The 12,617-nt window shown below is 45.2% G+C and overlaps 1 protein-coding gene across 1 annotated transcript in view; it reads right to left on the reverse strand.

Annotated features, from left to right (window-relative positions):
- OAZ3 (ornithine decarboxylase antizyme 3) overlaps window positions 1-12,617 on the reverse strand; it is a 40,391-nt gene that overhangs the window by 17,568 nt on the left and 10,206 nt on the right. Inside the window, exons 4-5 of the mRNA XM_069216023.1 lie at window positions 12,081-12,253; window positions 3,419-3,504 (exon numbers count right to left, since the gene is read on the reverse strand). Coding sequence (XP_069072124.1) covers window positions 3,419-3,504; window positions 12,081-12,253 — 259 coding nt within the window. The remainder of the gene's footprint in view (window positions 1-3,418; window positions 3,505-12,080; window positions 12,254-12,617) is intronic.

The following is a 12,617-nucleotide window of genomic DNA, read 5'->3' on the forward strand; positions in this document are numbered from 1 at the left end:
AGAGCTGCTTATTGACAAACTTCTAAGCAGCAACACCAGACAATAGTGTTTCAGCTTGTTGGGGTCCCACAAAGATTTTTTAAGGAGTGGAAACACCACAGCATGCTTCAATCACCCAGGTACGTGACCAGATGCCAGGGAGCTGTTAATCAGCTAACCTAATACTGGGTGGACCACCTCGCTCCAGAAGGATGGAGATGCTGGTTCCAATGGAGAGCCTGACTTCACCGAAGCATGTAGCAGTCAGTGCTTCAGGCTCAGTGGGCCTAAAATTCAGCAGCCTAGAGCTGTCCTCAGAGCCATCGAACCAAGCACTCAAACAAGGGGCATCTCTAGCAGGAATGGAAGCATATATCTTAGCCACCTTTTCCAAGAAGAACTGGGCCAAGACATTACATCCCTCCTCTGGTGGCGCAGTCAAAGCTGAGACTGAAGATAGTGATGACAGTGACTTCACAATAGCCAATATTTCACAGGAAGAGTTTTGAGCAGACTGAATTTTATTAGTGTAGAAGTCGCAGTTAGGTTTCTTGATGCGACAGTGGTAGGTTTTAAGTGCTGCTATACAATCTACTTTACAGGCTAGATCTGTAAATCAATATCTGTAATATTACATGAGGTTTGCTGTCCAGTGCCTGCATTTTATAAAATGTGTGTGTGCCCGCTTCCTGTGCCCCGGATGCACTTTGGCATTACAGATGGGACTGCAGATCATTGTGCAGCTCCTTCTGTAATAGACTGATGAAAGGAGCATTCCCTTGTTCCTTCATTTGCATTGGATTAAGGCCTCAGTCGAAAGAATTATAACAGGCAACAATAGTTCACACAGATGTCATATAAACGGAATTATAATAAATGCACAGAATAGTCTCAATACATATCAGACTCCTTGTAACCGACTGATACGTTTAATGGCTTTTGAGACTAGTTTGTCTATTTATTATATTGACATTTATATGATACGCATGTGAACCACTGTTGCCTGTTATAATTGAATACTCAGGTTCCCAAGGTTTTAAGGGTTGCTCCTGTAGCCTGATTATACTTATTCAAAAAAGGTCAACACTCACCGACCACACATCCGCCTGCAGCTAGGAGGAGTCATTCAGTGTACCTGCCTGCAGTGAGATTTCAGGCCCCCTCTAAAGTGCAGGCCAGATGCATCCTGTACTGGAAAAGACAGACCAGCTGCTTGAAACAGCCAGTCTGCCTTTCAAGAAAGCATGTGAATAGGGCAGCACAAGTACACAGCTGCCTTGAAGGTAGCATAATATTTGTAAGATAGCACACTCTCCCTGTTTTCACTTAAAGGTGGCCCCTTCCTGTAATATGACCTGAGGTGTGCCTTAAGGTAGTTTGTGCAGTATACTGTGCTTACTATCAAACATATATCTCTTTTCATATAGACTTGGTCCTTGATGAAGTGCAGAACATACTTTAGTAGCAGAAGAAATAATTATAATACCAGGTTTCTGTAGAGAATGAGTAGAGGACTATTCATTTCACGGACTGTGGGTGGGACAACAAACTGCTTTGCCACCTTCAATAAACTGAACATAACTATACACCAAGGGAAACTGAACAAACCTCCTCCAACCCGAGGTAATACTTCCATTCCAGACTCTTACCTGCACTAAGAAGTCAGAGTGTGTTACAGAGGTGATTGTGATACACATGAACTATTTTCATTACATTATAGTGTACTGTGTGGTCTAGATTGCATGTTTGCATGAAATCTTTGGAGAAGCCAGCAGTCAAGAAAATCAAGTATGTGTTGGGCCATCTTGTACAGAGGCAGTCTGGAACTTGACCAGTGCATTATTGTCCTACCTCCCCAATCCCACCTAAAAGTCAAAATCATGTGTATGCAGACAGCTTCCATTGCTTCATGTGAAAGCAGTAGTCAATGCTGGGATAATAATTTCTATCCAAGCGGTCCAGGGAGAGGACGGTATAGGCGCACAGCGAGCGCCCTCTTTGATGCATGTCTGACTATAAGGGGACACTCCCCCTCCCGGACACCAGAGGCCAGTAGCCTCTAGGGATAGGGCCTCCTCAAGGTAGCCCCTTGGCAAGGTAGGCCGTTTTCTTTACCTTCTAGAACTGTTACTGACCGGACAGTGTTTTCTTATACACCTAGCGTGAGTCTTAGGGATCCTTTGCCCTGATGAATGCCCTGAGACCTTCCTAGGCTCACCACTGAGGGCAGAAACATGTCAGCTATCACTCTTTAGATAGGTGACCCTGTGAGTCCTTGCTCTCACAGAGGTGTCTCAATCTACGTTTTTAACCACACCAAACAGACCCTACTATTAAAATTTACACAGGTATCTGTTTAGGTGTTTTTATTCCCTAGATTAGCTGGATCCTGATCTTTCCAGACCTAGAATTGATTTACGCACTCCCTCCTGTTCTTTTAACAGCGAGGTTGAGTCCGCCCAGGTGGCACTATCCTACCTGGGTGGGGCTAGGTGGTCATATGATGAAGCATGACACTATATAGTGTGTGAGACCACCTAGTCCGTAAAGGAAATTCCCCCCCTTTTTTTCTCCATTCCCACTGCTGTCCCTCTTCACACTGACCCCCTTCCTCCATTAGAGGACCACAAGAAACCTAGGGCACAATTGGTGCACCTGGTGTTTACCCCTCGACGCATAAGAAGAACCCTGTACTCCATTTGTGTGTTTTCATAATAATTTCTGCACCTCAACGAAGCATCAGAGAGGGACTGGATGTGTTTTCGTAACTCTCTGGAGAACACAGAGTTGTCTTTTGTATCTATCAGGGGTGGCTCGTCTGTTAGGGCAGAGGAGCATTGCCCCCTGATCCCCCCCACCCCTCCCACCACCACCACCAGCAAAACGTTTAGAAAAAAACAATAAGAAACTGTGTTTATTATCCTTTCCTTGTAAAGGGGCAGGGCATTGGTGTTTGGCCGGCCAAATACACATGCGCAGTAGGCTCTCCAGCCCAACAACACAGTTGCCGGGCTGGAGAGAGCTTGCACAGGCTCACAGTCTGCCTGGAAGCGTCCTGGCTGGGCGCTCGCAGCCAATCCTGACGCTGCTCTGACCAGCGTCAGGATTGGCCACAGGGCAGGCTGGGTGCATATGCCTGCAGCCTGGAGTGACAAGGGACAGAGGAGCGGCGCGGCGGCAATGGAGGAGGTAAGTTTTTTTTCCTTTTCTTTTTTTATTTTTATTAAATGGCCCCCGTGTGACGCATCCACCCCTTTAGAGAGCAGCGAGCCGCTACTGTTATCTATTGTTACTTTCATCTGGCTTGCTCCTGATCCCTAACGCGAGTAGCCCCTGAATGCACTGGCCCCTAAACATTTGAAAATTTAAGCACTGGTGTCCTCCATTAAGTCCTAGCTACTTCCTCTTCAAGAAGAAATGGGACAACTCATGTACTTACGGCGATCGTTTCTGGTTTTGCTGAAGTTCACAAAGACAAAATTGGCATCGGTCTTCACTTCCACGAAATCCAAAGCTGCAGTCAGACTAGAGTGAGAGACATGAACATGTGTATGTTTAGATCGAGAACAGAAACAGTCCAGTCACTTTTTGCACCTTCATTTTCAAGACGCTTTAGGTAACTCATAAATTGTTTGGGGTATCTTTACTGTGCTGGGGGAGGGGCACTATAGTTGGATCAAGAACATGTTGTGCAAAGGTACAATAGCAGATAACACATCTGCTTCCAATGAGTTGCGATACATTAGCGAGCCACCCCTCACTGTGATAAATGTAGCTGTTTTTCTACTGCAGTACTGAGTTGCGATACATTAGCGTGCCACCCCTCACTGCCACCCCTCACTGTGATTAATGAAGCTGTTTTTCTACTGCAAAAGTATCCATTTAGTTTATAGATGGAGAGAGCACGCCTTAGCTGGGAAGATTCGAATGGTCAGTTTAAAAAAAAAAACAGTGCCCCTGAAATTTCAAATCTCCCCACTCGTCAACTAAACACTGGCAGCAAGATTTAATGGGTTAAGTGTATTTATTTCTAAATATACCTGAAGTTACTAGGAATATCCATCTGAAGCAACAAATGTGAGCAGCTTTCATATAGGCCTGGCCAAGGAGCGTGGGAGGGTGCAAGGGACTGTTCATAGCGTAACTTGCATTCATTTGGCAACAGACTACAGTTTTTAACAATAGTTTACATGTGGAGAGATGAGCAGCTTTACATGCTTCCTTGGCCACAGGACCGCTGCCCATGTTCAGAGTTTTTTGATATGTAGTAAAGGACAGGCATTTTTTTCCTGTCCTTCACAAGTGAGATATAGGAGCAGGCCTCACTCAGGTGAATTTCCTCTACCTTGATGTGCCTGTGCCCACCACTGACATGCCTGAGTAAGTGGTCTGTGCACAGGCAGTATATATTGTAATTGTATTTATACAGCGCTTACTACCTCAGATGAGGCATCAAAGAGCTTTTCGGCTAGTAGGACGCTACTCCAGAACCCAAAAGAATTCGTGGTGGATTAGTATAGGGAAATATGAGTTAATCTGAGCAGTGGATAAGTGATTCTTAGTTGGATTGAATTGAATAATGGAGGGAAAGAAGAGGGAAGAATCTAGAAAGTGTTAATTGGGAGATTGTAGTATTAAGATGAGGTTTGCGATGAGTAAAAGGAGAGATGGAGGAGGGAAGAGTCTAATGAAGTTTGGGATGAGTCAAAGGTGAGATACACAAGGGAAGAATTTAGAAGGTTTGTTTGGGGGATCATAGTAGTAAAATGAGGATTGGGGTCAACCAGGAGGGACAGAGGAGGGAAGAGTCTAGAAAGGTTTATTTTGGAGAACATAGTAATTGAATGAGGTTTGGGATGAGTCAGAGAGTGGAGATAGAGGATTGATTGACAGCGGTATAGAGTGAGACAGAGTAGTGCATTGGAGAGAGTGAAAGTTTTTTTTCTCTTATAAAGTAGGAGTAAAGTAATAAATATATAGATACATGAGTACATAGAAAGGCTGTACATGTATAAGGAAGATAATATATTGAGATTTAAAGTTGTGTATAAACACAGACTTTCAAGTGTTGTAGTAGTTGAAGGTAATTTATTTGTGTATTTTTAAAACCCATTGTTTTGCTTTGCTGCTTTTTTATTATTTGGTTTTAAAATGTTATCTTTTCATCAATATTTCAATAGTGAAGAGCTTGTAGATAAGTAGTTATGATAATATTTACCTATTGTAATAGATAAATAAAACAGAGACCCATAAGTATCTAATACAAATCTTATCTATAAACCTATTCAATGACCAATAAACCTGTTAAACATAGAATATATATATTTAACCATAATTAATAACATTTGTTAAGGAGACCTTGTAGGAGGCTGGACTGGCTTGTAGTGAGTACCAAGGGGTACTTGCACCTTGCACCAGGCCCAGTTATCCCTTATTAGTGTATAGGGTGTCTAGCAGCTTAGGCTGATAGATAATGGTAGCTTAGCAGAGCAGCTTAGGCTGAACTAGGAGACTTGTGAAGCTACTACAGTACCACTTAGTGTCATATGCACAATATCATAAGAAAACACAATACACAGTTATACTAAAAATAAAGGTACTTTATTTTTATGACAATATGCCAAAGTATCTTAGAGTGTACCCTCAGTGAGAGGATAGGAAATATACACAAGATATATATACACAATAGCAAAAATATGCAGTATAGTCTTAGAAAACAGTGCAAACAATGTATAGTTACAATAGGATGCAATGGGGAAACATAGGGATAGGGGCAACACAAACCATATACTCCAAAAGTGGAATGCGAACCACGAATGGACCCCAAACCTATGTGACCTTGTAGAGGGTCACTGGGACTATTAGAAAATAGTGAGAGTTAGAAAAATAACCCTCCCCAAGACCCTGAAAAGTGAGTGCAAAGTGCACTAAAGTTCCCCTAAGGACAAAATAGTCGTGTTAGAGGAATAATGCAGGAAAGACACAAACCAGCAATGCAACAACTGTGGATTTCCAATCTAGGATACCTGTGGAACAAGGGGACCAAGTCCAAAAGTCACAAGCAAGTCGGAGATGGGCAGATGCCCAGGAAATGCCAGCTGCGGGTGCAAAGAAGCTTCGACTGGACAGAAGAAGCTGAGGTTTCTGCAGGAACGAAAAGGGCTAGAGACTTCCCCTTTGGTGGACGGATCCCTCTCGCCTTGGAGAGTCGTGCAGAAGTGTTTTCCCGCCAAAAGGACGCCAACAAGCCTTGCTAGGCGCAAATCGTGCGTTTGGCGTTTTTGGACGCTGCTGGGGCCCAGGAGGGACCAGGAGGTCGCAAATTGGACCTGAAGAGAGAGGGGACGTCGAGCAAGACAAAGAGCCCTCACTGAAGCAGGTAGCACCCGGAGAAGTGCCAGAAACAGGCACTACGAGGATGCGTGAAACGGTGCTCGCCGAAGTTGCACAAAGGAGTCCCACGTCGCCGGAGACCAACTTAGAAAGTCGTGCAATGCAGGTTAGAGTGCCGTGGACCCAGGCTTGGCTGTGCACAAAGGATTTCCGCCGGAAGTGCACAGGGGCCGGAGTAGCTGCAAAGTCGCGGTTCCCAGCAATGCAGCCCAGCGAGGTGAGGCAAGGACTTACCTCCACCAAACTTGGGCTGAAGAGTCACTGGACTGTGGGGGTCACTTGGACAGAGTCGCTGGATTCGAGGGACCTCGCTCGTCGTGCTGAGAGGAGACCCAAGGGACCGGTAATGCAGCTTTTTGGTGCCTGCGGTTGCAGGGGGAAGATTCCGTCGACCCACGGGAGATTTCTTCGGAGCTTCTGGTGCAGAGAGGAGGCAGGCTACCCCCACAGCATGCACAAGCAGGAGAACAGTCGAGAAGGCGGCAGGATCAGCGTTACAGAGTTGCAGTAGTCGTCTTTGCTACTATGTTGCAGGTTTGCAGGCTTCCAGCGCGGTCAGCAGTCGTTTCCTTATCAGAAGGTGAAGAGAGAGATGCAGAGGAACTCGGATGAGCTCTTGCATTCGTTATCTGAAGTTTCCCCAGAGACAGAGACCCTAAATAGTCAGAAAAGAGGGTTTGGCTACTTAGGAGAGAGGATAGGCTACTAACACCTGAAGGAGCCTATCAGCAGGAGTCTCTGACGTCACCTGGTGGCACTGGCCACTCAGAGCAGTCCAGTGTGCCAGCAGCACCTCTGTTTCCAAGATGGCAGAGGTCTGGAGCACACTGGAGGAGCTCTGGACACCTCCCAGGGGAGGTGGAGGTCAGGGGAGTGGTCACTCCCCTTTCCTTTGTCCAGTTTCGCGCCAGAGCAGGGGCTAAGGGGTCCCTGAACCGGTGTAGACTGGCTTATGCAGAATTGGGCACCTCTGTGCCTAACAAAGCATTTCCAGAGGCTGGGGGAGGCTACTCCTCCCCTGCCTTCACACCATTTTCCAAAGGGAGAGGGTGTCACACCCTCTCTCAGAGGAAGTTCTTTGTTCTGCCATCCTGGGCCAGGCCTGGCTGGACCCCAGGAGGGCAGCTGCCTGTCTGAGGGGTTGGCAGCAGCAGCAGCTGCAGTGAAACCCCAGGAAGGGCAGTTTGGCAGTACCAGGGTCTGTGCTACAGACCACTGGGATCATGGGATTGTGACAACTATGCCAGGATGGCATAGAGGGGGCAATTCCATGATCATAGACATGTTACATGGCCATATTCGGAGTTACCATTGTGAAGCTACATATAGGTAGTGACCTATATGTAGTGCACGCGTGTAATGGTGTCCCCGCACTCACAAAGTTCAGGGAATTGGCTCTGAACAATGTGGGGGCACCTTGGCTAGTGCCAGGGTGCCCTCACACTAAGTAACTTTGCACCTAACCTTTACCAGGTAAAGGTTAGACATATAGGTGACTTATAAGTTACTTAAGTGCAGTGTAAAATGGCTGTGAAATAACATGGACGTTATTTCACTCAGGCTGCAGTGGCAGGCCTGTGTAAGAATTGTCAGAGCTCCCTATGGGTGGCAAAAGAAATGCTGCAGCCCATAGGGATCTCCTGGAACCCCAATACCCTGGGTACCTCAGTACCATATACTAGGGAATTATAAGGGTGTTCCAGTAAGCCAATGTAAATTGGTAAAATTGGTCACTAGCCTGTTAGTGACAATTTGAAAGTAATGAGAGAGCATAACCACTGAGGTTCTGGTTAGCAGAGCCTCAGTGAGACAGTTAGGCACCACACAGGGAACATATACATGCACACCTATGAGCACTGGGGCCCTGTGTGACAGGGTCCCAGTGACACATACATATAGGCCACAAACCTATGAGCACTGGGGTCCTGACCAGCAGGATCCCAGTGACACATAACAAACATACTGAAAACATAGTGTTTTCACTATGAGCACTGAGGCCTGGCTATCAGGATCCCAGTGAGACAGTGAAAACAGTGACAAACACCCTGACATACACTCACAAACAGGCCAAAAGTGGGGGTAACAAGGCTAGAAAGAGGCTACCTTCTCACAGACCTGGAGAGTATATTGTTTTTTTTTTAAAAACAAAGTAGTTATACATATTTGTACAAAGAAATACCCATATCTACATATATACATATAATCAAATTGTAAATGTTTACATATACAGGGATATGATGTACATTGATGTTTGAGTATGGTGGTTGGTAGGAAAGAGCCAACTCTTGAGTAGTCTTCTGAAGATAAGAGAGTTAACAGTGGACCTTATATTTGGGGGTAATGAATTCCATAGTTTGTCTGCTTGAATGGAGAAAGATGTGTACCACCTATTGTTTTTTTTTTCTTGCATGATGGGGTTTTGAGGCGAGGTGTCAATCTTGAGGAGGGTTCCTTTGTTGAATGAATTTGGTGATTTTATTCCTGATAAAAAGCGGTCCTGTTTCATGCATTGCTTCGTGGGTAATGCAAAGCAGCTTGAAGATAGATTTTCTGGCAACCGGTAACCAATGTAGGGCCTTCAAGGCAGGGGAGATGTGGGCTTGTGGCTTTATATAAAGGATCAGTCTGGCCGCAGAGTTCTGAAACATTTGTAGTCTTTTCATTGCTGATAGAGATGATGGTGTGGTAGAGGCTATTGGCGTAATCCAGTTTAGACAGTACAAGAGATAGTAGCTTGGACCTTGTGTGGAAATCTCAGATGAGGGAAGATATATCGCAGAGTTTTCATGGTGATGAAGCTTGATCTTACTAATTTGTCCACTTGGGCATTCATTGTTAACTTGGAGTCCTTGATAATTCCAAGGTTCCTTACTTCTTTCGATACTTTAGGAAGTGGTCCCAGATCGTCAGGCCAGGCGCAGTGTGGGTCACAATTTTTTCCAATTGCCACATGTATCTCCGTTTTGGAAACTCAAAGTTGAATACAAGGTTGTAACTGTGATGCCAGTGAGATTTTTTTGGGATCACCCCTGCTAAAGCATGACACAAAATAGTTGCTGAGAGAGAGCATTCCCAGACTGGCAAAAGTGTATAGCTGACATTTCTGTGCTTTGAGTTTAGTATCAGAGAGTAAGATGTGGGAGGAAGGACAAAGGGTTGCTATAGTTATGCAGCAGTGACCATCTACCAGAGGCCGGCTGATTGTCTCTTCTTGAGCACTGTTATTTAGCTTGATGTAGGGTGAGGGGAGGTGGAGATAGCAGTGTTCTTTGTTGTGCAGAGGTAATCATCCACACAGGGCCTGCCCTTTGTTTCTCCCAGAACTGCCACACCCAAAGTCAGATGGTCGCAGGTGGAAGGTCTTCAGAATGACTACACTCCTGTATTAAGTGCTGCAGTTTCCGACACTCAGTGTCACTATCTGCTGTGGAAAGCTCCACCTGAAGCAGACTGTGACTGCTCTGCAGAGGAGAGATAGAGTAGGAAATGGAACTGCTTTGGGCAGGTTCCAGGACCCTGGCAGTGGTATCAATATACCTTGTCTACAACATGACTATAATAGTGTGAAACGTCCCTAATTGGATTGAAGATTTCTTGCTCACAGAAAAAGTGGTACGCTGCAGAATATCGGAGGAGTTCCTGAGATGATGGCGTTATTGACATCTTGTCTTCCAGGTGCGAGGGGACATCACCTGGAAAGCCTAGCTGAAGCTGCACGGGAAGCCAGGACCCGCCTCGGTTTTAGTGCACACCTGGCCTGCTCGGAGATTGGAGCGGGAGATACCCATGCGAGAGGAGACTAGCATCTGTAACTGAGAGGAAGAGGCCTCTCAAAAGAGCCGAACGAAGGGCTGGAGTCTGTCTCCCGACCTCCCAGTTACTATTTAAATCAAGGAGAAAGTGCGACCGCATCCATGGCCTCCAAAGACTGCGTCAGATGTCCTGTGCTGGCTTTGCCATTGACTGGATGACTTGCCAAGAATACCCGGCGCCTGAGTGCGGTCTCGCTGCTTTGTTTTACGAGGAAGGCATTTTCCCGGGGCCTGTTCCGCAGCCGCACCTGCAGCCGCAGCTGTTCGCACGGTCGTCTTAATGACAGAGGCAGGCGGGGCTGCCTCACCTGCGCTGCAGAGGTGCTCGCACTGGGGACCTCGCGGAACTATTCACATCACACCTCCAAAACCTTTCAACCTAAGCTTATCAGGCATTGTACTCTTGACATATGAAAAACCTACGATGAGGTTACTCTTTACTGCGGTTAAGCACCTGAATTAAACATTTGCAAATACTAATGCAATTAATCTGTACTCTTCAAGTATTTGTTAGCAGATTAATTTATATGCTGGTTTCTAATGTCGAAATATTTAGTTAAAATTGTTCGCCATTTTTAACTCTTGACCTTCAGAAAACTTTTAATGTTTGTTTTCTGTATTACAATACACATAGAGTGGGCTTTGGGGCAGACACGTGCTTATGATTGGATGGCTTTCTCGTGTCTGCTCCTTGTGCAATGGTTTTCTTCCATTTTCTTGTTTATCCCAACACATGAACATTTCAGCTTTACCATGTTTCTGACTGGGTGAATTGTAACTTCTCAATGGTGACATGCAGGTGCTATTGTTTTTATTCTGCTGGCAGCACTTCATCAGAGTGCATCACTTTCTTCACTGTCTTCTCCACTGCTCAGCTTGTCTTTATTCTTTATTTACTAGTTTTTTGTTTTTTTAAAGAAATGGGACAGCAACTGCACACTGCATACTTCCACTCACTTTTGGACACCCGATTCGTCATCTTCCTGAAACCTCCTGCCATACTTTTTTTTTTAATTATTAACTTCTATTTTTTCTAGGAATCATTTTTTTATTGCCTAGCAGCTGCACACTACTCCGGGATACTCACTATTGGGTCGAGCTTCTTGTGCCCTCATATATCTTTTCCCTGCATCTTCGCCCCTCTACATCCGTTTTTTAATTCATTTGTACACCCTGTTACTGGGCTGCTCCCTTCCTCTCTCTTGCACTGCATGACGTGCATAGCTTTTATTTTTTCACTCATCGTTTTAAAGTGGGTGTCTGCTCTTTTGGGATGCCATATTAAGAATAAGCTTTAAAAAAAACACTAGATGGCCGCAACATATGCGTTCAAAGGCTTGGCAGCCACTGTGGCATGATTTTTCAAAAAACATCCCAATATGGTTGCCGCCTACGTCAGCGTACAAACAGCCACGTTCACATTTTTTTTTTTCTCCTTTCAAAAACTTAATTCCAACATATCTGCTGCCATGTGCACCAGTAAACAGACATCTTGAATGATTTGTTTATTTATTTTTACTATATTCTTGCTATATAAGCCCTGTACCTAATATAGAGGGGCCTTGGATGATAAAGTTATTTTCCACAACTCTGGTACAGCCACTGAAGCACTGGGCCACCCCTTGTGCGATGCATCAGCAGGTAAGAGGTATGCTCTCTAGAAAAGAGTGCTGATCTTTTTCAGCCCAGTACAGCCACTGTCTACAAATCTCACGAGATAGGAATTTATTCTCAAAACCTGAGCCTAATGGCCACAAACTTGGACAAGCCACTGCGCTTTTCAGTCCCCATTTCTTGTGATCCTAAGCAAAGCACCTTATCTCTCAGTACCCCATTCTACAGTCCCTCCACCCAAGGGTATTCAAGCCCTAGCAAAGCTCTGGCGCACTAACTTACCTTTCTCTATTTCCTTGGTCAAGTACCCTAGTGGGAGTTTCTAAGAAGAGTTTCTTATGGCTAAGTGTCCCATGCCAGTACGCAGATCCCCGGCTGCCTAATTTGAAATGGAAATCCAGTTGCACAGGATCGTTGGATAGTGTGGTATCCGCGAGAACAGTCAGATTACCAGCCTGCAGAGGAACACAAAACAGAAGAGGGCAGCAGACTAATTACTGATTAAAACAAAAAGGTGTTCATTTTATAACACATAGAGATAGCATACTTGTTAACAGTTTATTCACCTGCAGAGCACTTCGTATTTTGATTTACCCTGATATTTTTTCTGAGTTGGTGCTTTGTTTTCAAATAGTACAGCTCGGAGCAGTGAGCAGAATTTGCTTCTTTGTCCGAAAATAGAACACTGTGGGGCCGATTTCGAATTTAGCTAAGCGGGGCACTCTGTCGCGACAGAGTACCTTCTCCGCCAAACTGAAGCCCCGCCCGGCCCCTTTACAGAAAGGTGGACATTCACTGTGTTGAATGATGGAGATTACT

This window comes from Pleurodeles waltl, chromosome 12 (genome assembly GCF_031143425.1).
Source record: "Pleurodeles waltl isolate 20211129_DDA chromosome 12, aPleWal1.hap1.20221129, whole genome shotgun sequence".
Taxonomy (NCBI): Eukaryota; Metazoa; Chordata; class Amphibia; order Caudata; family Salamandridae; genus Pleurodeles; species Pleurodeles waltl.